Here is a 21,906-nt window from a genome sequence, read left to right as displayed (position 1 = left end):
GCTTGAGCCACTCTTCCCGTCAGAAACATCACTACTCTAATCTTTACATTATTACTGCTGCAATCTCTTTAAGAGGTAAACGGTCAACTGCAAGTTTAGCTAAGAGGTCAGCGTCATTCTGAATAAGGACATGAAGATAAATGATGACTCACCTTGGCAATTTGGTCAAACTTTCCAAACAACTCATTGAGCATAATAACAAGCTCTTTGGGAGAGCAGTCACTGGCCAACCGGGTGAATCCCACAATGTCAGCATATAGAATACTGAAAGAAGGAAATAATACAATGAGAGTTGAACAAACAAAACACACTCGCATAGAAAGAGAGATGTCTGCTCATTGCTGCAAAAAAAAGATGGTTAGCATTGACGATATAAAGACTACGTCTTTTACTAAGCAAACAATTCTTACGTTTCCGCACACTAAAATTAAAAACTACTTTAAAGACTTCCTACAGTTATAGAATCTAGAAAAAACAACGATGCCAACAGCATCCTTCAAAGTCCACATCCATGAAGTTGAGACCTGCAGACTCCCCAAAAAGAGACCTGCCAGCAACCAGTGTGCGTTACATTGTTGTTCAACACAATGGATAACTGGTGAACACTATTCATGTAACTTCTGTCTATCTGTAATGCTGTGAAATCTACATGTCCAGGCTGCTAACAAAAAAACTAATATGAGGAGACCAGCCTTTGTTTTTCAATCTGACACCACCTGATGCACTGTTAGCAGTCAACCAGTCTGGAATGCATTGAACCATTCGCGTCCTCCAAATCTGGGCCGGATCGTCTCTGCACAGCGTTGTTGGCCCATTATGACCCATTTTGGCTCCTGAGTTGAGACGTAGGATTTCATCAGGCAAAAAAAAAAAAAAGCCTCTGACCACCCTCCCATTAACCTCTAGTAGACCCGATCAGTGACTCATTAAAAAGCCTGTCTGGTTCAATGCGGAATCATAGCTCGGTCATCATTACAAGCTGCCTATCAGAGGACCACAGAGGGGCGCCGTTATCTCATCTGACCTCTGAAAGACCCCCGACACCACCAGCTGGAAGTTCGGCAAAAGCAAAAGAAGTTCTAACAATTGCAACGTAAGCCTCAGTGAAGGCCATGATCATCTCAGGACATGTCGGCAAGTGTGAGGAACGCTGTGCACTTAAATTAAAGCATGATGAGCAATGACTTTGGGATGAGGTTCACATCATTTCGAACTATGTACATGAATATTAGAGAAAAACCAAACCACCACAAATAGCCATTGATCTGTGTGTGTGATCCAATTACCCACAGAGCACTACATGTAGGCTGTTCGTTTTACTTGTGATGACCACGTCCAGCCGGGGCTGATTACCGGCACCGGCTGGTTAAAACTGGGCAGCCCTCTCTCTCCCCCCTTTCCTCCTGTTTCACTGCCTGACCGAAAACAGCCAGGTGCTTCATGAGACAAGACAATACGGCTACAGACTGGTCTGACTGGGGTAATTATAGGGATAGGTCAGGGTTGCCATCATTCAACACCTTCTCACTATATGAACATAGTAGCAATCATGCCTGCTGTCTTCACAACGACCTCTTGATTGTCAGAGACCAAAAGTTTAGTGTCCAAACTTTCTAATAGACAAGATTGCCTCAGTGGGTAATAACAGCCCAGTCATTTGCTGCATGTTTTGCCATCTGTGTTGCCATTTCAGTTTCATGCTATTCTAGTATTAGATCTGTCAATTAAACTGATCAGAATAGGAAGTGTTCTTTAAAATCAAAGTGCCAGTGCTGAGAAAAAAACATTTTCTATTTACAAAAACTAATGAAGCTAAAGAAGAACACGCTTTCTTACAGTGTATTAATTTTCCTCTCAAGAAACACTATAATGCAAGTCTCTTATTGAGCTAAGGCAGAGGCTGTATCTTGCCTACATTTATCGAAAAAAAAAAAAAAAGCTGGTGAGCCATCTGCTAAAATTCAGTTAAGCTGACCCAATATCTGTCAGCACTTGCTAAATGAATAAAACCCTCGTAAAACAAAGAGCTGTAACTGGGTCACTCCTCTGAAAACAGACATCATAATCTCTGTCTTTACGAGAAATCTGCTTTTTGTGTGCACTTTTTTTTTTGCTTTTGCGCGTTTTATGAAGTGATGTGCATGAGCGTGAGAGAACGACTGAGGATTTATACAATTACGGATACAGATGAAGAAGACAGCTAGGGAAATGAAATACGTTTTTTATTAAAGAACTTTATTTATAGTTTGGAAATGTCAAAGTATAGCAGGCAAGTTCAAAAGGACAAGACTAATTTTCTTCCCTTTTTTAAGTTGCTGTTTAAAATGCAGATTTTTCAACAATTCCGTCATAACATCTGAAGTTACGTTTTCACAACATTAGTATCTGATTCTAGTCTGATTCTCCTGAAATTGTAAGCAGTGCAGGTTAAGGCCACAGAGACTTGTTACTTTCAAATTCTCAGGCATACGTATTGATGACTGATCAATAAGTCAGGTCTTTAACCCTCCACTAAGTGCATTGGATTGACTAGTAAAATAAGGCTGCCATGATGAGGTGATCCTTAATAACAAGGGCTACTTAATGAAAATCTATGGCGTTCTATGTGTTTTAAGGTGGTTTGTGGTTGTACCTGACATTCTCGTGCCTCTTGACGTAAAGACTGTGGAAGTTGTTGTCTTTGACCAGTCGCTGTTGTTCTTCTTTGTCTTTACAGTCTTGCAAGCGCTCCATGATTGCAAGCTTCATCTTCATGGAGATGTAGACTGGCAGCACAGACTGCAGCAGGTTCTCCTGCAAACACAAACACTCACAATTAGTTACATAACTGCAATTTGGGTGTGCCAGGTTTATTTGACTGTCACACTCAATGACTCAAACTCAGTGATGAGAAAAAAATCATCTGGGAACAGCCACGAAACACACACACACACACACACACACACACATAATTACAAGCACACAAGCTATACTCTCAGACCCACTACATCAACATCACAGTCTATGATATCCAGCGATGAACTTTTGTCTCATCAAGCACACACCGTTCACCTAACAAGTGAACAATACGTTTGTTTTTTTTTTTATACCTGTGCCAGTCTCTTCTTCTGTGGCACTATTGTAGGTATACCTCAGAACTAGCACCAGTATGTACCTGTGGTGGAGCTTCAGTTCTGTCCCAACACCGTTAAGCTTTTAAGTGGTATTTAGAGCAGGGGTGGTTTATGAAGGAACCAGCATGTTCATACAGGTTTAAATGCAGCGATACCAAGTACATTCAAACACTATATCACCGTGCTGCCATGATAGTCAAATGATGGTAACCATGACAAGGAAGAATATCCACCACTGCTCCAGCACGGGTATGGCACAATGCATTAATTCAGTAACAAAATAGCATTGGAGTCAGTCTGCCATAATAGTCAGAGGCCACAGAAGTGTTCAAAGCTCAATGGCTTGATTAAGACAGAAATCTGAAGAGGCAACTTCTCAAGAAAGGATTAATCCCTCTTCAAACCACCAGAGCGGCGTTTGAAAAGGTTTGTGATTACACACTCACATTGAGGGGACTCTGCTTCCTTATGGGGACAAAATGCACGTACCCAGAATGAAAATCATTACATTTTAGGAAGAGGACTTAGTTTAAGTTTAGGGTAAGATTAGGTTTAGGTAGGGTAAGTCTCCATGGACTGAATGTAAGTCAATGTAATACCTACAAGTCATGAAAACACAACAGTGTGTGTTTATGTGTTTATGTGTGGATGATTATGCCTGATCAAAAGTGGATATTTTGTTTATGAACTGTGCTTGACAATGAAATATGTATTTCTCATTCAAACAGATATTCAAGCATAAAACCCTGTGAGTCATAGTTATGCACTTAGACAATAAAATCTGGATTTTATAAAAACATATTTTACAAAGCTTTCCTTAATGCTGGCTCAAGGTAGGTCTGGTGGAATGAGATGAGGTGTGTGTGTGTGTGTGTGTGTGTGTGTGTGTGTGTGTGTGTGTGTGTGTGTGTGTGTGTGTGTGTGTGTCTGTGTCTGTGTCTGTGTGAACAGTTATGTCCAATTCATTACAGTTATTTTCAAAAGGGATTTAGATATGGGCTTCAGCCGGGCCAACTCAGGACATTCACATTCTTGTTTTGAAGCCAGTGTTCCTTCGGCTCTCTGTATACTCCAGGTCACTGTCTTGTCTTCTAATTTACTAGAAATAACTCACGAAGAATCTCCTGAATTTCCCGATTCATGGATCCTTCCGTTGGCTTTTGCTAGTCAATACACCACTTTGGCTATTGACTTGTGCCCAGTTTTGGTTTGCTCTGCATTAGAGCAAGCGCTCAGATTACTTTTCATTAGACAATGGGAACTTTTGAATGTCAGAATTTACCATGTGGCTCTTTGCGAAAGCCAAGTGTGCGGTCACAAGCCTTTTATTTCCCTGGAGTGCTTCTGGACACTCTCCATGTTGTACAGACTTCTCAAGGACTCAAAAGAATAAAATTGCACCTTAAATTAATTTTGGCGTGTTATTGCAAAGAGGCGAATGTGTTTTGACTCAAAGCATTCCAGCTTTCCACATCTGATTAATCTTTAAATTAATTAAAATAAACATACAAATTTTAATTGACATTTTGAGTTTGTGGAAACCAAAACCAAAATAACCAAAATTGAATCAACTCGTTTCGATCAGGTTGTGACGACACAAACTGTGGGAGAGGTCAAGAGGGTTAAATACTCACAAAATTCATTGCCTTAAGTGTGTGAAGTTTCTGTCTGTCTATCAGAATGTGTGTATAAATGACCCTTTTCAGTTTCCCACTGAGTCAAAGCATTAAAACTCACCTCTCATGAAGTAGCCTTTGTTTAGATGATGGTGGGCAACTGTAAGATGTGTCACTTGATATAGTGATGCTCTAAATGTTATCCATTAGTCTTATATTTCTAAATAAGCAAAATTACTTTAATTACTAACGTATGGAACATATCTTAAATATGGAAAAAGGAATGTGTTGTCACTTCATGCAGTGACATACATTAACTTTGATTTATGGGAAAGCAGTAGGTAGAAACATGTACACCTCCTGCTGAAATGAATGTGGGAACACAATGCGAGTTCCTCATTGGTTCCCCGTTTGGAACGGTTTTGGATCTTACCCCACCATGATATTATGTCCCTGTTCTCTTTGGCTAACTTTGTGCACCAGGCTCCCTTTGTTTCAACCCCGATTGAAATACACACAGGAGGTTTCAAATGTTAACGATTATATCATTCCTTCTTGTCCTGCTAGGCAGCTTCCCTGTCCCGCACTAAGCAACAGTCATAACAAATGACTGTTTTAAAAATGTCTCTGAAGTCAAAGCAAGTCAGCGCAGATGCATCTAATTTAAAAGGCATCACAGGGAAATCTAATTTGTGAAGGATTTGTTAGTCGCAATGAAAACATCCATGGGAGAGTCAACATGAGGCCAGCCAAAGGCAAAGCTTAAAGATGAAATAAAATTATAAGAGGATGGTAATAACAATCACTGACTAGCTATTTTCATCATTTGTCTGTAATGTTTGTCTCCATTGAGTGAGGTTACTGAACTACAGATGATGCAGAAAAATAAAAAGATATTAAAATGCTCAGCTTAGAATATACAGTACGCTTTTCCTCACTAATGGAATGGTGGTATGAAAACCTATTTTCTTAATAAAGAAATACTGCATTTTCTGTTTCTCTTTACAATATTCTATAATGGACAATGGATTATTACTTGAGTTTGTATGGATTTTGTGTGGGCCTAATGCAGTGTGTGGTGGGAGGCGCCCATTTACTCATCTTAAAGCCATACAGACTGTAATTCATTTCACCATTTTAATTTTTCCGGATTTGTATTACTTATATCTTAAGCAGAGAGTAGGGATTTATTGTTTATAGGTTTCTTCTATATGTTTAATGTAAATGTACCTTTTGTTTCTTGATGCACGTGTTGGTCATTGTTGCTTTGCCGTTGTTAATGAGGTACTACGTGGACTGTTGTTTGTTTTACACAAATGCATAAGATGATTATTATATTTAAGATACTTACACTAACATAGTGAGCCAAACTTTGAAAGGCTTTGGTTACATACTGCAGGCTTTCATGTTTAATGGTCATTTCTCCAACGTAGCTATTCTTTGTGCGACTTGTTATAAACTAAGCTGAGACAGCCAGTGTGTTTCACAAACCTGTTGTCTTTTTTCTATCTCCAGCTTCATCCGCATGCTCAGGCACCTCAAGGTGTCTTGAAAGGTCTGCCTCAGGGTTTTCTCCATCAGGACCTTGTGGAAGGCTCCCACCACACTGCCACACAGAAACACCACTGCATTGGACAGCAGCTACAGAAACAAGACAAGGTAGCAAATGTTAAAGTGCAAATGGAAACACACGCATGATATTGAACACCTGTGTGTCCCTGGGGGAGCAAGACTTGATCAATTACTCCATTTACTTTGTTAGTGGCTTAACTGTTGAATTTTGTTTATATTATTGAATCCAACCCTGGCCAAAAGTTGTATTATGTCTAAATTCTGCTAATTTTTTTGGTTAAACTTTATGATAAAGCATAGTTGCACACAAACCCTGAACTACAGCTTCATCAGGGAGATAACATTGAAGATATATAACCCATTCTGGCTTTAAGTCTTCACCACACGTCTGCATACTGATGCATAAACATTGCAGAAACAACATAATGGCATAGTTTTGATTCAACTGTTTTTACCTGGTTAGTAAGGTAAGGATTGGGGTTATCGCCGTAAATGGTGAGGCGCACTGTGAGGACCATGATGTGAGACAGTGAGGAGATGAAGCTCAGCACCACAGCGTACCACAACTGGAACGGCAGCATGGTGTACACTGTGAAGATGATGAAGAGGAAGAAAGGCACCTGGAAACATAAAGGCTCCATTATTTTCAAGAAGCCACAATTAAAACAAATTCTACCAATCAAGTTAATTCATTCGCGTTGAGTCATCTGGTGCCTTAAAAGTGTGGTCGCACATCTCACAAAACGTAGAGAAAAAAAAAAAGAAAAAAGAAAGAGGTGTGTGTTGCTGTATGCCTGTATTTTTGGGAGGTGAGGTTACCTGGTCCCAAGGCAGGATGATGGGTCCGCTGAAGATGAAGGTGTAGCCCATGGTGAGGTGTGTTGCCCATACAATCAGGCCCAGCAGACGCCTCCATCGCTGGGAGAGCATCTCTGTGCACACCAGCAGAAACACGGCCAGAAACACACACAGGCTGCCGCTCACCACGCTCACAAAGGCACAGTGTTCCTTTGCGCTCTGCTCCAGCAGCAAGGGAGGAGGAGAAAAATAAACGCACATTTTACTACAGTAATATCGGGAAATACTGCAATGGTATTTCATGGAGTATTGTAGTTTTTAAGACAACATTAGAAAACATGCAGAGGGACTTTTTCACGGCCTGAAAAAGTTTGCAGAATATTTACAACACTACAAGCTAAAAACTCAAACACTGGCTTTAATTAACACCTTTAAAAGTCTCAACAAAAAAACAAACATCAGGTGCTTCACCAAATTGATATACTGCAGGGCTGTTGTATCATTTTGTACAGTCTGTTATTTTGTCCACCACTCTGTATAAACATTAGAACCTACTGTCAAATTAATAAAATGCTTGGTTATCTTTTCTAATCAGTAACTTATTGCTTGTGTTTCTGACTGATTCAAACTCTACTCTGAAAGTAAACCTGAGGTTGTAGACGAGTATAAGATGCACAGCCATTGATATCCATCAGCATTGAGGCTTATGTAGAGGTTTGTCTCTAAAATCTGTCTCTGCATCATGTCCTGTTTGCTCCAGGCCATCATCTTCCTGACAGAGTTACTGTACAGCGAGGGGAAAAGATCCTGTGCAGTGGAAGCATGATTGTGTGAATATTTGTGTGTGTGTGTGTGTGTGTGTGTGTGTGTGTGTGTGTATGTTGTGCATGTAAATATATGCAAGGAAGCAACATACTATGTTTGTCCAAGCGCACATGTGTGTAAGAATATCTTTGCGTGTGTGGGAGAGAGAGAGTATGGGTGCCGGAGGGAGAGCACTAGAGAAAACAAGGGGTTAAAAGAGAGCTCAAGAGCGAGACAGACGCACAAAGTCAGTGTTAATAGATCTCTGCTCAGAGAAGGCCATCTCTGCATTGTATGGTGAGCTTTCTGGTTACCATGGCAGCGTTGGAAAAGGCCAGATCTCAACTAAAGCACTTTCTACTCCCTATGCAGCTGTGGGTCTTGACAAAACCTTTTTGTAGGCAGAACAAAACAAAAAAAGAACAATTATTCCATATGAATAGATATATCTAGAATGTTCAAAACATGGCACTCTAAGGACTAAAAAAGCCACATGAAAGTATTTGCGTACTTTTCATTCATTATTTGTTATGATATAGCACTCTTTCTGTATTTACATCGGCGGTATCAGCAGGTTCTTACTCATAGACAGATTTATTTATATGGATAAACAATATTATTTACAGTGTGCGGTGTACAGTATGTCCGTTGTTTCTTTACACTAAATGTGCAAAATGCTCCTGCTGTTCCTGCCAGTACGATACATACAGGGAACATTCCTCACAGCTTTGAACACTGTATTCCTGTTAACAGTGAGGAATGCATCAACTACGAGACCATCAATTAAAGACAACAAAGGTGACGGTCAAAGCCGCAGTGGCTGAAAAATGAAAAAGTGTGAAATGACAAAAAACAAGAGCCATGTATGGCAGACACTGCAGCTTATAATGAAACATACACTCCACAAACACAGCTCTTAAAACCAATTTTAAGAACCCAAACAACAATACGACTCATCCATCCAATCAGGGCCTGACACTGGTGCCACAAGTGGCACTTTAAAGCGCGGCTCAGCCAGTTTTCCACTCAGCCCTGCTCTTTATGCAATGTCGATTGGAAAGGTGTTACATAAGTTGACAGTGACTTTTTGACACTGGTGGCATCCCCCCCAAACAGGCACCCTGCCCTTCTATTGCGTTTAACAACAGTGTTATGCAAGCTCCATCCCAGCATTTTCTCTGAACTGTTCTGTACCCCTGGCAACTGTGTGTGTGTGTGTGTGGGAAGACAGCGAAGACGGAGGAGGAGAAAGGGAATAGAGGGATGAGTGATGGTATGTCCAGTGATGGATGAGGTGGTTAGTTAGTGAATTTTAAACATTTAGTGTCACAATTTACAATCTAGGAGTAACTAAAAGAAATGAGACTGCAGGACATAAAATTGTGTGCGTGTGTTTGTGTGTGTCATTTCTCCCCGGTGACACCCAAGTGGAGACGCGCATCGCTGCGTGTTTGGCTGACACCTCGAAGTGGATGACGACACACCACCTCAAGCTCAACCTAGACAAAACTGAGCTACTGTTCCTCCCGGGGAAGGGTTGCCCGCACCGGGACCTGTCCATCACCATTGATGATACCGTGGTGACGCCAACTCGGACTGCGAGGAACCTGGGTGTGACCCCGGATGACCAACTGTCATTCTCGGCAAACATTTCATCCGTTACACGCTCCTGCAGATTCCTGCTCTACAACATCAGGAGGATTCGTCCCTTCCTGACTGACGAGACGACGCAGGTTCTCATCCAGGCTCTTGTCATCTCCCGCCTGGACTACTGCAACTCTCTACTCGCCGGAGCCCCGGCGTCGGCCATCAGACCTCTGGAGCTTGTCCAGAAAGCCGCAGCTCGCCTGGTGTTCAATCGCCCCAAGTTCTCCCACACAACTTCCTTTCTCCGTTCTCTACACTGGCTACCTGTAAGAGCTCGCATCCAGTTTAAGACTCTGGTGCTAGCCTACAGGGCAGTGAAAGGAACAGCTCCTTCCTATCTCCAGGCCATGGTCAAGCCTTACACCCCCGCCCGACCACTTCGCTCTGCTGCCTCGGGGCGATCGGTCACCCCGTCGCTCAGAGGTCCTGGCGGCCGATCGACCTGGTCACGGCTGTTTTCTGTCCTGGCCCCCCAGTGGTGGAATGAACTTCCCACTGACGTCAGGACAGCGGAGTCGCTGCCCATCTTTCGGCGCAGGCTGAAAACCCACCTCTTCAGGAAGTGCTACCCTGAGACTTCCACTTAGCACTTATTGTTTTCATACTAGCTTGTTGCACTTATTGTATTCGTATTACTTATAGCACTAACTGTTTTTCTTGTTTCTGCACTGTACTTTGGCTCTGAGTTATGCTCTGCTTCATGCTCTTAGATGCTTGTTTGGAAAAGGAAATGCACTTATGACTTCTGGTGACTAGTAGTTCTTTTGATTACCAATGTTGATGCACTTATTGTAAGTCGCTTTGGATAAAAGCGTCTGCTAAATGACTGTAATGTAATGTAATGTAATGTGTATGAGCAAGAGACTAAATCAATGAGGGAGTAAACTTGTATATTTGGGACGTAGCCATTTCAAAAGGAATGGAAGATCTTTATGTACGAGTACAATGAAGAGAGAAAGGGAGTGTGCCAGAGTCAGCAGCAACACAATAGAAGGGAGGTTACGATGCTTTTTCCAACTAGGGAAAGTAATTTAATCTCCGGTGACATAATCTGTCAGTTCACTATATGAACCGCTGGACTGCCTGAATGCTATGCTACCTGCCATCATGCCAACATCAACAGCGTGTTGCCGATCCACCAAAGTCAATATAACCTGCCTTTTCCTGTCAGAATCGCAATTACAGTCTCTACACTTTGACAGCTACATTGTTTTAACCACCGTTTTATGCCCAAGTCTTCTCTTTGTCCATTTTCTTCTATTCAGTTTTCAAATAAACCTTAAAAAAAAAAATAAAAAAAAAGGGTTTTGGTTTTAAGTGCAGCGAGGTAGTGTATTTAGCATGGAGACATTGCCAGCAATAGAATAGAGTGCATCCCGTGTCTGCAGGCATATCTGCCGTTGAAGTATTTTTCGAGCAAACTGAAGCGCTTCCAGCTCTGGGGCTACTGTTCTGTAGCTCACCCTGAACCCTGACCTCACTGTGGAGAAAGGCAAGACAATTTCCTGACAGAGAAGTATCACCAGCATTATCAAACATGCACCTGGATTTGTTTAATAGATGCATTTTCAACCCGTTCTCTTTTCTAATCTTAGAGAAAGCAACTGAAATATGCCTCCTCTGTTTTTGTGTCTATTTCAGCGATGTCCTCCTTCACATTCAAACAGTTACACAATCACTCACTCATTCACGCTTCTAGGCAGCTGCACAGGTAGTGAAGGGGAGTCGAGTGCATTATTTAAGTAGTTGTTGAGGGAGAGGAGAGTGTTTTTCCATTTGTCACATTTTCACAGCCAACCTGGAGATTCAAACTGACCATCCAGTCACATCGTGCTTCTCTAAACATTAGGCAAATGCTGCTGTCCTAATGTGCCACATTAGTCCCCATACACTCCTCTCTGCACCGTCAAAGCAATATGAAAATGCTATAGGGCTGTGAATCTCTAAAATAATTCTCAATGGATCTTGATACTTGATTTCCATAATCTTTCCTAAAGAATGAATACAAATATATATTAGAAGCACCTCTCAATATAATGCAGGCCAGTACAACACCAACACTAACTATGACCTTAATGCTAAAACATATAATTGAATGAACACCTCCACATATAGAGAGCTGAAGTAACACCGGAGCTTAAGGGTCCTGGTGCAGAATTAAGGACACCTCATTCAAAATCACATTGACACTTGTAACGACTCTGATAACTAAAAACACAGCCGTTCTCAACATGTGACTCGGTACATATGTTTAGATGAGGTTTTTATCGAACATTGTTGTTTATTCAATACATTTGTGTTTTAGGAGCCTTTAACAAACACCATTTCCCATAAGCCCTAGACGTTCGGCTTGACAGAAGAGTCCATGAGTGAGTCAAGGGGTTGCGGCTAGCTCAGACATGTGTGCAATAGCAGCAAGAGGGAGAGGAATGTTTTTAGACAGCAGAAATTACAACTATGAAATTAGAGAGAGAAAAAATCACGTCACTACCAGTCTTTTAACGGGAGCTGTAGTATTTTCTGTTCTCACACAGTAAAAGTTGGGTAACTTTGTTAAAACCACAAAGCTTTAGTGGATACAGATTTGTCTTTTGGGAACCCCGGCAACATGCCTCCTTTTTCAGAAGACAGGTTAAACGAGAGATTGCACTGAGTTACAGAAGCTAGTGTTAAAGAGGCTAGCCCATCTCTAACACAATACAAGTAGCGAACAGTTGTATTGGATTGCATTAGACTGCACTGGGGTATCTAAAAAAGTGGCCACATGGAGTACAATTCACACAATATAATCTGTAAATCAGCTGTTACAAGAACTGATCATAAATAGATGTCTATAGAGGGAGCAGTTCTATCTACATGATGGCTCACTAGAATGGCTTACAGGTCTAGGCTTCCTGTTTTATTGTATTAATTCTAATATTTCATATCCTTGTGAATGTGATTATTGTGAAGCATTTAATGAAAGGTGCAATCCAAAAAAAAACGTGACTTACTTACATCATGGATCAGAGCCATCTAATTGTTACACCTGTTTGTCCTGTTATGACTAGTTAAAACGTCTGGTGGAAGAAAGGCCTATTGAACTCAGTAATATGACATCTGTACAAAAGAAATACAACATACCATGAGAGAGGAAAACAGAGATTCACTGCCTACTTTAACTAGGACCTGGGTTATGCTGCAACTACCAGGGCTGGTGTGTCACAAATTCAGAATTGATTTGGATAAAAACACTATGAAAACAGGCAACTCGACTAACAAAAAGGCACTCAAACATTTGCATCTCACTAAACGGGAAGGAGTCTCTCTCTGTCTGTATGTATGACCGTTTTCATGTGAGCTTTTGAGATCTACAGGACATTTGTGTAGAACGTTATGTAAACACTGTGTAGTGTACTGAGAGGGGACCCTTATAAACTGTTACACCGCCGAACGGCATGCTGGGTATAGCTTGCTCTCTGACCGTCTCTACGATATTAACGTTACATTGTCGATGAGCTCTCTCTTTCGTCAGTGTGAGCTGTTGGACCCAAATAACACGTATACTCTGGCATTGCTGGGGGGTGCAACCATGTCGTGGCAGGAGTATCGCTCAGGACCAGTGTTGTACATCAACCCGCTGGGTAAACTAAACGTATCCATTTGCAATCAAAGTGCAATTAAAAGGAGCGGAGACAGACATCAGCAACTGTCTAATCTATATTGGCTTCCAATGTCTCAAAAGTCTTGACCAGCAAGGGAGTGTTAGTTGCAAACACGTAGTTTTGAACAAACAATATGGATGTGAATACTCACCAGTCGGAGGGCAAAGAAGAGGATGAGGAGGATTCCACAGGAGAGCATGGAGAGGCCCAGCAGGAGCACCAGTGGCTGATACTGGCTGATGCAAGAGAATTTGCGGTACAGCGCCTCATTTTTCAGCTCCTGGTCGTTCAACAGGTACTTCCCCTTGGCTGGCATGGCTCACACTTCTTACAGAGGCATATCAGGTGTTAACACGGAGCCCGAGAGAGCAGGAGAGTGTGTGAGCCAGAAGTTACTTAAGAAGGAGTCCACAGTTCTAGATCTGTTAGGGGCCCCCTTTGCTAGCTCATCATGCTCAAGGGAAACTTGTGTTTTTCCTTCGGCGTGGCATCTTGAATGTTGTTGCTTCGTTGCAGCTCTCTTTACTAGTCGTCCTCTCTCTGTCTCTCTCCGTCTCTCTCCGTCTCTCTCCGTCTCTCTCCCCTTCGCTGGTCCCTTTGTGTCTTCTATCCTCTGTCTGGTGTTGGCAGGCAGACCTGCTTCATCCTTTGCCAGCTACTGTGCTGCTCCCTGCACTGGGTCGGAGTAATAAGCCTGGGGCTGGGAGATACGGAGGAGGAGGAGGAGGAGGAGGAGGAGTGGAGTTTAAGAAAGGGGAGGAGAGGGATAAGGAGGAAGAACAGGAGGAAAGCAGGAGCTGGTGAGGGCAGCAACAAAAGGTCATCAGTGATCCCACCAGGTTTCGGGATGTAATGGAGCGTTGAGGTTGGCAGCTCCACTCCTTAGAGGCAGATGGAAGGAGGGGAGGGGGTAGGGAGAGAAGAGAAAATTATTAGGTAGCACACACACACATAAACAATAAAGACATTAAAATGAACAGAATTGTTTTTTATGGGCAAATACGACAAAAAATATGGCTTAATTTATCTGAAAAGGAACCTGACTATAACTTCTGAAAAGGACAGGCTGTAATCGGGCACTACACATGACTTACTGGGAATATTGTGAGAGTCGGGATCCCTCGATGAGCATGTGCTTATTCATACCTGAACTCTCCAATTTCCACATCCCAGAAAGCCCCGTCTCTGTTTACCCCACGGTCCCGGCTCGGTTTGGCCGGAGCGTTCATAGAAAGCAGCCGTAATGATGAGACACACTGCTAATGAGAGCAGTTGCTTTGGAGCCATTCACCGAACAATACAACGTTGCGGAATGAACTTCCATACAGCCACAAACAACTTTATTCTCCGCCAGCTGAACTAACAAACAAGAGTGATCCGCAGCCAAGATGAATAAAAGGAGACGATAGACACGCAAACCAAAGAGAAGTGGCCTTGTGGCTTAGTGGGTGGAAACATGAAATCCATAACTGTTTGCATCATTGACAGATACATAAATTAAATCAATTTCACATTCACAACAATCAGAGCATCTGCGGCGACACTAATGCATGCATCACGTACCTTTTAACCTCTCTCCATCTAAGAACAATACGTTGTGCGCTTGCTGGGTGAGGGACTGTGTTGCATTAACACTACAGTGTCTGGGAGAAGAAACCAGGCGGGCTTTGTCAGAACAAACAATGTGATTATTACTTCAAACAATGGAGCTGCAAGAAGACCTGATAATCACAACATGTAGTCCGTAGACACCACAGAGACGGGGGCAGCGGATACATGAGACCTCCTGTGATTCCTCTGAAATTCTGAAATGTGTTTACGTATACAGCTCAAAAACTAGAGGGCTGACTTTGCATGTGACTATCCGGCTCACGATAATAGGAGCTACATAAATTAACTTGGGTGAAGGAGGAGGAGAAACTGGCTTGAAGCTTCAATAGAAACAACATGAACTTCGCACCGCTGTCAATAGAAACCTCATTTCCTCCAGTTGCTAATATCGCTGTCCCAGTGTGTGTAAGGCACTGCTTCATGTTTGTCCCTCACATAGCAACTGTGACAGATGCTATGCGCCATAAAAAGAGAAAAGCAGAGCAGAAAAGGGCAAGATATATACACACACACACACACACACACACACACACACACACACACACACACACACACACACACACACACACACACACACACACACACACACACACACACACACACACACACACACACACACACACGTGTTGTGTTTTGTGTGAGGGAAAAGTCAGTTGCAACGCTTCCATCTTGTAGCGATAAAATACACAGTCACAGTAAACGGTGTCGTGAGTTTACGACCACTTTTAACTTTCCCTTTCAATGCCGACTGTGCCGGACAGAACAGCATCCAGCCGGCTCTCCCCAGCCTCCGATAACACGCCACCGGCAGTCTGAGGGCAGTAAAAGCACGAGGGAGAGAAGGGAGGTGAAATAAAAACTCATCGCGCCGGTGAGGGATCGCGTCGTCCTCTTGCATTAATAAGAACCAGCTGGCCCGTAAGAAGGGAACCCTGAGTAGATGTTTACTGGCGTTTACACTGAGAGAATCATTTACCACATACCTACTAAATGCCCGGTGTAGCTCTTAAACCTGGGAACGACTGTATGCAGCGCTGACAATTGGTAGACAAAGCAGGAATAAATATGTCCGCCGTTTATAGGCTGTATTTTATGACCACATGCATGGGAATGCACATGGAGGTAAAAACATTTTACTTGAAAAGCACAAGCAATAAAATGATCAAGTTCAAAACAAAAAACATTAAGTGACATCAATCTTAGGCACACGAAGCAGTTAAAACCACAACGGAGACAGTCCAGACCGTATGGATCCGACAGGGACCGACAGCACACCTTCAAGGAAAGCACTTTTCACTGGACCACAGGATGTGCTTTTGTCTTCCATCTGCCAATCTACCTTTCTTCTTAGAAGAAGTAAAAAGGAACCATCAGCTGTTTCTTTCAGTATGATGGATCTCGTGTAAGTAATTTTTCCTTTATTCCATGAACAAACGCCTGGAATTTGATTGTTTCTTTGACAGTGATCAACGAGTCAGTGACAAGTCTGAACATGACCAGAAAACAACCTCAAGTGCAATAGCTAAGCCACCCTGTCCCATTGTTTGGCTGAGTGATGAAGCTACACCATTGGTCGGTCGAGTTGGAGTTTCTCCATCTCCAATATGAATAGGCGCGGCGAGGTTTCTGCTGGCAACGATCCATCATTGGATCCACTTGGAACCTCAAAACTTACGCAGTTGTTGTTGCCGGGCAATACGTTTCTTAAGCCTTGTTTAAACTCAAGCACAAGACACTGGCCTCCAAAGATGGCGCGTGAGTTACGAGTCTAGTCCCTAAGGCGTTTATATCCCTTGAGCCGGGAACACTGAGGCGAGCATGAACCTGGCTTTTCTCTACCCGTACAGCTCAAACCCCAGAAAGCCTGATTAGAGAAATTAAGGGGAGCTCTAAAATAGTGTAGTTTTTGGTATGTTCAGTATGTACAGAAAAGAGTTGCAGGTGTTTGGTCGAGCGCTAGAGAGAGTCACAGTGGACGCGCTCAGAGCAGGGAAGAAACTAGCTGTAAAGTTCTCAAGTGGTGGTAAATGTACTATTTAGTTCCAGTTCACTAGTCTATAACCTAGTTTCCTCAATGACTGAATACAACAAGGAAAGGAAGTGAAAAGGTCAATAAAACGCTCTTACATCAACGATCCAGGTCAGGTGACCCAGTGACTTCAGCATTTGAAAGGGTTCGTCTAGTTATTAAACAGCAATTTGACACTGCAAGACCTCTCATTTACCAGATGTGAAAGCTCCTGGCCCTGATGGGGCTTCTTTTTTATGCTCCAACTCTAAAGTTACCATGGCAAAAAAAAAAAAAAAGCAGCACCATAAGACCTGCGGTTGTGCTGGGAGAACAGAGAGGGATGTACGCTTCAATAGAGCCGAGTCTCTCAGCGAGCTCGGATGAATAGCTGAAACTGTGCGGCATTGAGTGCCAGGTCTTTTACTATGAAAGCTTGGCAATTGAGGGAATCACATAGCAGCCTTGTAAAACCGGCGTCACTGAATCCTGGAACGGCAGCCACACAAAACCGACTAACGTCACTGTGTGCTTCCTGCTGAGACGCAGGAATGCACAGACCCTTGTGTCAAAGAAAAGAGATGGTGAAGTGTAACAGAGACCGGGATCGGCCTGTGTATTTTGTAGACAGCTTCAGAAAAAAACGACGGCGTGACAACGAGAAGCGTGGAAAAGCATGCTGGGTGAGATTTCATAAAATAGGCCTACAATCGGGACACTAGTAAGTTACAGCAAGTTACTTTTCTTTATGTTTTCAAAGACGTGTGTCAGCCAAAGTGTCAATCTGTGTGTTTTAATCATTGTTTTCATCATTGTTTATACCAAGTCATCATTTCTGTGGTTTTGTAACGCACACTGCAACAATCTGGTTAAGTACCGGCTGTAGATTGAGCCATCTTTTTTTTTTTGTTTAAATATGCACCCTGATTAGCACCAGTAATTAAGGCTTGAGCCAATATTTCCGTATGTTCTTTTTCACATTAATCACAGTGATCAAACGAAGATACGACAAAATAAAACATGTGTGCTGCGCACGGGCGCTGTTGATTTTTTTAAGTATCCGGAATCGACTATACGTGGGACCCTTTTTAAAATCACAATTGCTATCTGCGCTACATTAATCTCCGGTAGCTCTGGTGCACACACGAGCAGTCTGTTGAGCAGCAGAGTGACATGTTTAGCCTCCCAGGAAACAAAGCAGGAGGAGGAGGTATCCGCTGGCAGCCTTAGAAACACCAGGCGATGCCACATGCTAAGCAAGCGAAGCAGTCGGAGGAGATCTGTCAAGCAGCGAGATACAACGCAGTTCCTTTACGTATTTGGATGATGACACATTTTGTATGGTTTTGGCTCAATACTTTCAGCATATTAGACTTGTAGATGAAACATTGACTACGATGCTTGAAAGGGGATTAGTTATGATGAATGAATTCGAATTTTCCTCCCACCTGAGCCTGATTCAAGGCCGGGAGATTTTTTTTTTTTAATTTCAAATTCAATGAAGCTTGAGACCGCCATTGTCTGGGACATTTTCTGGTTGAATGCCGCCTGGGAACGGTCAATCCATTTTTCTTAATGCCAAAGCAATCACATGGGTAATAAATAAATCTCATCAACAAATCAGGTCAGATCTTCACCAAACCTACGCCCAAGTCAAAGCCTTTTCAAGGAGAGCAAACAGGCCGCTCTCTTTCCCAAGCAAATCACTCTGCTTTTATGGCCGTCTTTGTGTTGGCGTTCCATAAGGCTGGACAAAAAAGGAACAAAGAGTGACCTCTGGAAAAGAAACCGGCGAACAAGCCCATGCCCATACAGATCCGGGGTTAAAGGTGATGCGGGTAAACGTCCGATGGACTAAAGGAACCAGTCTTGTGGACATCAGCTGGAGAGCTGGGTTTGCTTTGCTCAAGCATTCAAGTCAGAAAACACAGAAAAATGCTGTTTAATGTCTTAATTATCCTTTCACACGGTCGACGTGTATGAACCCAATGAGAGTTCAATGCAAATTTAAGCCATTCATACGAGACAGGTTAATCTCTGGTTGTCACCGTTAGCAAAGACATTCTGCAGTGTACCTTCATAGCTGCACTTCTATGAAAAAGAAAGACTTACCTTTAATACCACTAAACATAGTCCTAGTTCATTTCAGTTTCAATACTCTTATGTACGCTCCTTGTCGCTCGCCCACATGCGGCTTCTCTTGTTCTCTCTCTTTGTCTACATGCTTTACATTTACTGGTGAAGATGCCAGGAAATGTCCAACACATTATTGAAACCAGTAAACAGACCGTGATCTTATACCCGGTGTCAATGAGGGCTTCTTTCTAAAGTCAGTGCGCAATTAGTCATCAGCAGCAATTTATTTACAACATGTGTGACCTTCATCATGCATTTCAAATTGCTGGAACTGATATTTGTATTGAAGATATTATTTAGCAGTTTATTTTAATAGCCGAATGGGGAAAGTACTACGTGACTTTTCTGTTAATTCACTAAATTCCACAGTGTTAGAAAGGTTAAGAGGTTATAGAGGGCAACACTTTTTCGGTTATTGTACTTCTGAGGGATTAATCTTCAACAGAGTGAAACTTTTATTTTTAACCATTTTATATTTGTCTTGTTGATTTGATTTGAGGCTGTTCTTTTAAGCAAGACCAATGAGCGCTTGGAAAAAGAAAACAGCGTGGGCTTATTTGGAAAATGATTGTTGTTACGATATTTGAGGCGCATCCCAACTTTGAACATTCTTTAATACATTTTGTTAAACATTCTTTAATACATTTTGCCATATTTTATAGAAACATTTAATATATTTTATAGACAAGTCGAGTCTGATAAAAGCTTTCAACCCACACTTAATTCAGAATTGTTTTGTGGACAATGACGCAGGGGATTTTAAAAGTTGGCCATCTTTTTTGATGGAGAAACTTGTGATTCAATTGCAGTAAAACGTATGCCATTATGAAGCCCTATTATATTACAAATATTAATACTTGCTATGATATAATCAGTGACTTTACAAGACCAAATTACCCTGTGTTATTTTTAGTATGTGCATGGGACAAATTCTGTCCCGGTCAGAATTGGGTTGGGGTCTAGGCCGCGTAATCTTGCAGGAGCTTTGCTATTCACAGAGCCTTTCAATAAACAGATGACTGATGCATGTACCACAATGCAAAGGGCAGATTAGATTAGGCCTCTGTCCTCTCCTCATCTCCCCTCCTCTCCTCCCAGTACCGTCTACTGGTATTGAATTAGCCACATTCAAATGCCATTGCTTGTAATAAATACAGGAAGTGCAAGCAAAAGCGCCATGTGCTCGGAAGCTGGCCGTCACTGCTCAAGTGTTTCACATTTACTTCCACAAACTGGAGCCGATTTGCACCACCACAAGTGAGACCATCAATTCTGCTGCTTGACACAAACAGCAGTCCAGAGAGGGGTTTATTGATTTAAAAATACATAGAATTTTGATCAAAACATATCAGCCATGGGGCAAATCCAATATTGAAATGGCGTTCATCGAGTTAGTCCATGCCATTTCCTTCTCGTGTGCCGTTTGGGTTTTGAAAACACCTGCACACTCACAGAGGAAGACTGTTGTCCATCAGTGACCCGAGTCATCCTCAGCATGATGTCAGCATCCAAAATTAGACGAGGCTCAGAAGTTTGTTATTCAATGACACAAATTATGGTTAAAAAGAATAAAAATTATTTTTATGTTATTGGGTAGCAAGAGGCCTCGCAAAGCAATAAACAACTAACTTCTTCAAGGGGAATTCTCTTGTCTCTGGCAGACACTACCCTGGGATTTTACTGTTCAAGTCTTTACAGAGGAACCTTTGAGTCAGAGTAGGAATCTTGAAGTATATATCTGGGGAATATAGTTTGTTTTCTAAATATTATTGTAGCTTTTTTAATCCAGCTCAGTTCCACAGTATTTCATTGTGTGCTAAAATGATTCCAGTATACAACACAAATGTATAACGTACAATCGTACACACTGAAACATGAGCTTAATGGAATGTTTTGCTTCTTTTGTTGAATTTTCTTTTTGTCAAAAGACACATCATTTTGAAACAAACTTTGAGAAGAAAAACATGATGGAAAGAATGTGCTACAACGAGAGAGCCCTCTGTTTCCAGTTGGTATAGCCAGCCACATCCCCTTTTTTAGGTTTCGTAACTGGACCTGCTTCATCCTGTAACTGTAGGGCCCCCTCTGTACGGCCAGCCCCTTCCACCACCGCCACCAATAAGAAAACCATAATTATCCCCCGAGTACGCCAGCCAGCCCAGCTTACTACCGGCGATGCCATTCAAAGAGAAAACCTCAACATCTGCAAGCAGAGAGCCGTTTACACAGCTAAACAAAACCTGCTGCAGCAGAAGCGGGTGGCAGCTTCAGATCAGCCTGATGATGGTTATTTTCCAGGCTTCCATAAAGCCCTGGCTGGCCATCTGGTGCATGTTTTCTACAATCTACTGTCATAAGTAGTGGTGTTTCACACTGCACATGCCCCAACATAACTGCACTATTTGACCTACACTGTCAACCAGCATTTTGTTCAGGAGGATGAAAATCCTTCAAAACACCAGAAGTTAATATGTGGAACATCAATAAGATGTTCCACGTATAAATGCATAGGTTTACAAGCTGCAGTGCTTTACGACCTTTTATGCTAGAGAAGCCAGGATTAAGTATTCCCCACATGCAACTGCCACGGCATTAGAGGGAAGCATATTCTATGAGCGATGGTCGTCCTCATTAACTCACATTCTCTGTTATCTTTGGGAAGCGCCGACAATGGAGGCCCCGCCAAAAAAGAGCAACAACGTCAGGGGCTTTAGCTGTAGGAAAATCCCTGTTGTGCTGCAATAGTTTGACCTGCGAACCAATTCTTCTCTCTGCCCGTGTGCGGCGCTCCGTGTCACCACCACACCCTCCTCTGTCAGCTGTGATGGCTGACCTGCATCCTGTGGCACGGCCACTGAAAGATGCAACCTTTGAATAGAAACACGTGGGGGAGAGGCCTCCTCTATTTCTGTCACTTGTTATTGTGGGGGGGGGGGGTTTCTGAATACAAAAAAAAA

General features: G+C 42.4%; 1 protein-coding gene across 3 annotated transcripts in view; it reads right to left on the bottom strand.

Annotated features, from left to right (window-relative positions):
• The window catches only part of adcy7 (adenylate cyclase 7), a 50,636-nt gene that overhangs the window by 14,303 nt on the left and 14,427 nt on the right, over nt 1-21,906 (bottom strand). For all 3 annotated transcript variants that reach the window (XM_068730171.1, XM_068730172.1, XM_068730173.1), the window contains exons 2-7: nt 13,346-14,075; nt 7,121-7,318; nt 6,757-6,921; nt 6,221-6,370; nt 2,633-2,793; nt 153-264 (exon numbers count right to left, since the gene is read on the bottom strand). In XM_068730171.1, the coding sequence (XP_068586272.1) occupies nt 153-264; nt 2,633-2,793; nt 6,221-6,370; nt 6,757-6,921; nt 7,121-7,318; nt 13,346-13,510 (951 nt within the window). In that variant the 5' untranslated portion in view covers nt 13,511-14,075. The remainder of the gene's footprint in view (nt 1-152; nt 265-2,632; nt 2,794-6,220; nt 6,371-6,756; nt 6,922-7,120; nt 7,319-13,345; nt 14,076-21,906) is intronic.

Source organism: Cebidichthys violaceus, unplaced genomic scaffold (genome assembly GCF_023349555.1).
Source record: "Cebidichthys violaceus isolate CVI_PGR_0920_01 unplaced genomic scaffold, fCebVio1.0.p SCAF_5, whole genome shotgun sequence".
NCBI classification, from domain to species: Eukaryota; Metazoa; Chordata; class Actinopteri; order Perciformes; family Stichaeidae; genus Cebidichthys; species Cebidichthys violaceus.
The sequence above is the reverse complement of the archived record's forward strand: the minus strand, read 5'-3'. Positions and strand labels throughout refer to the sequence as shown.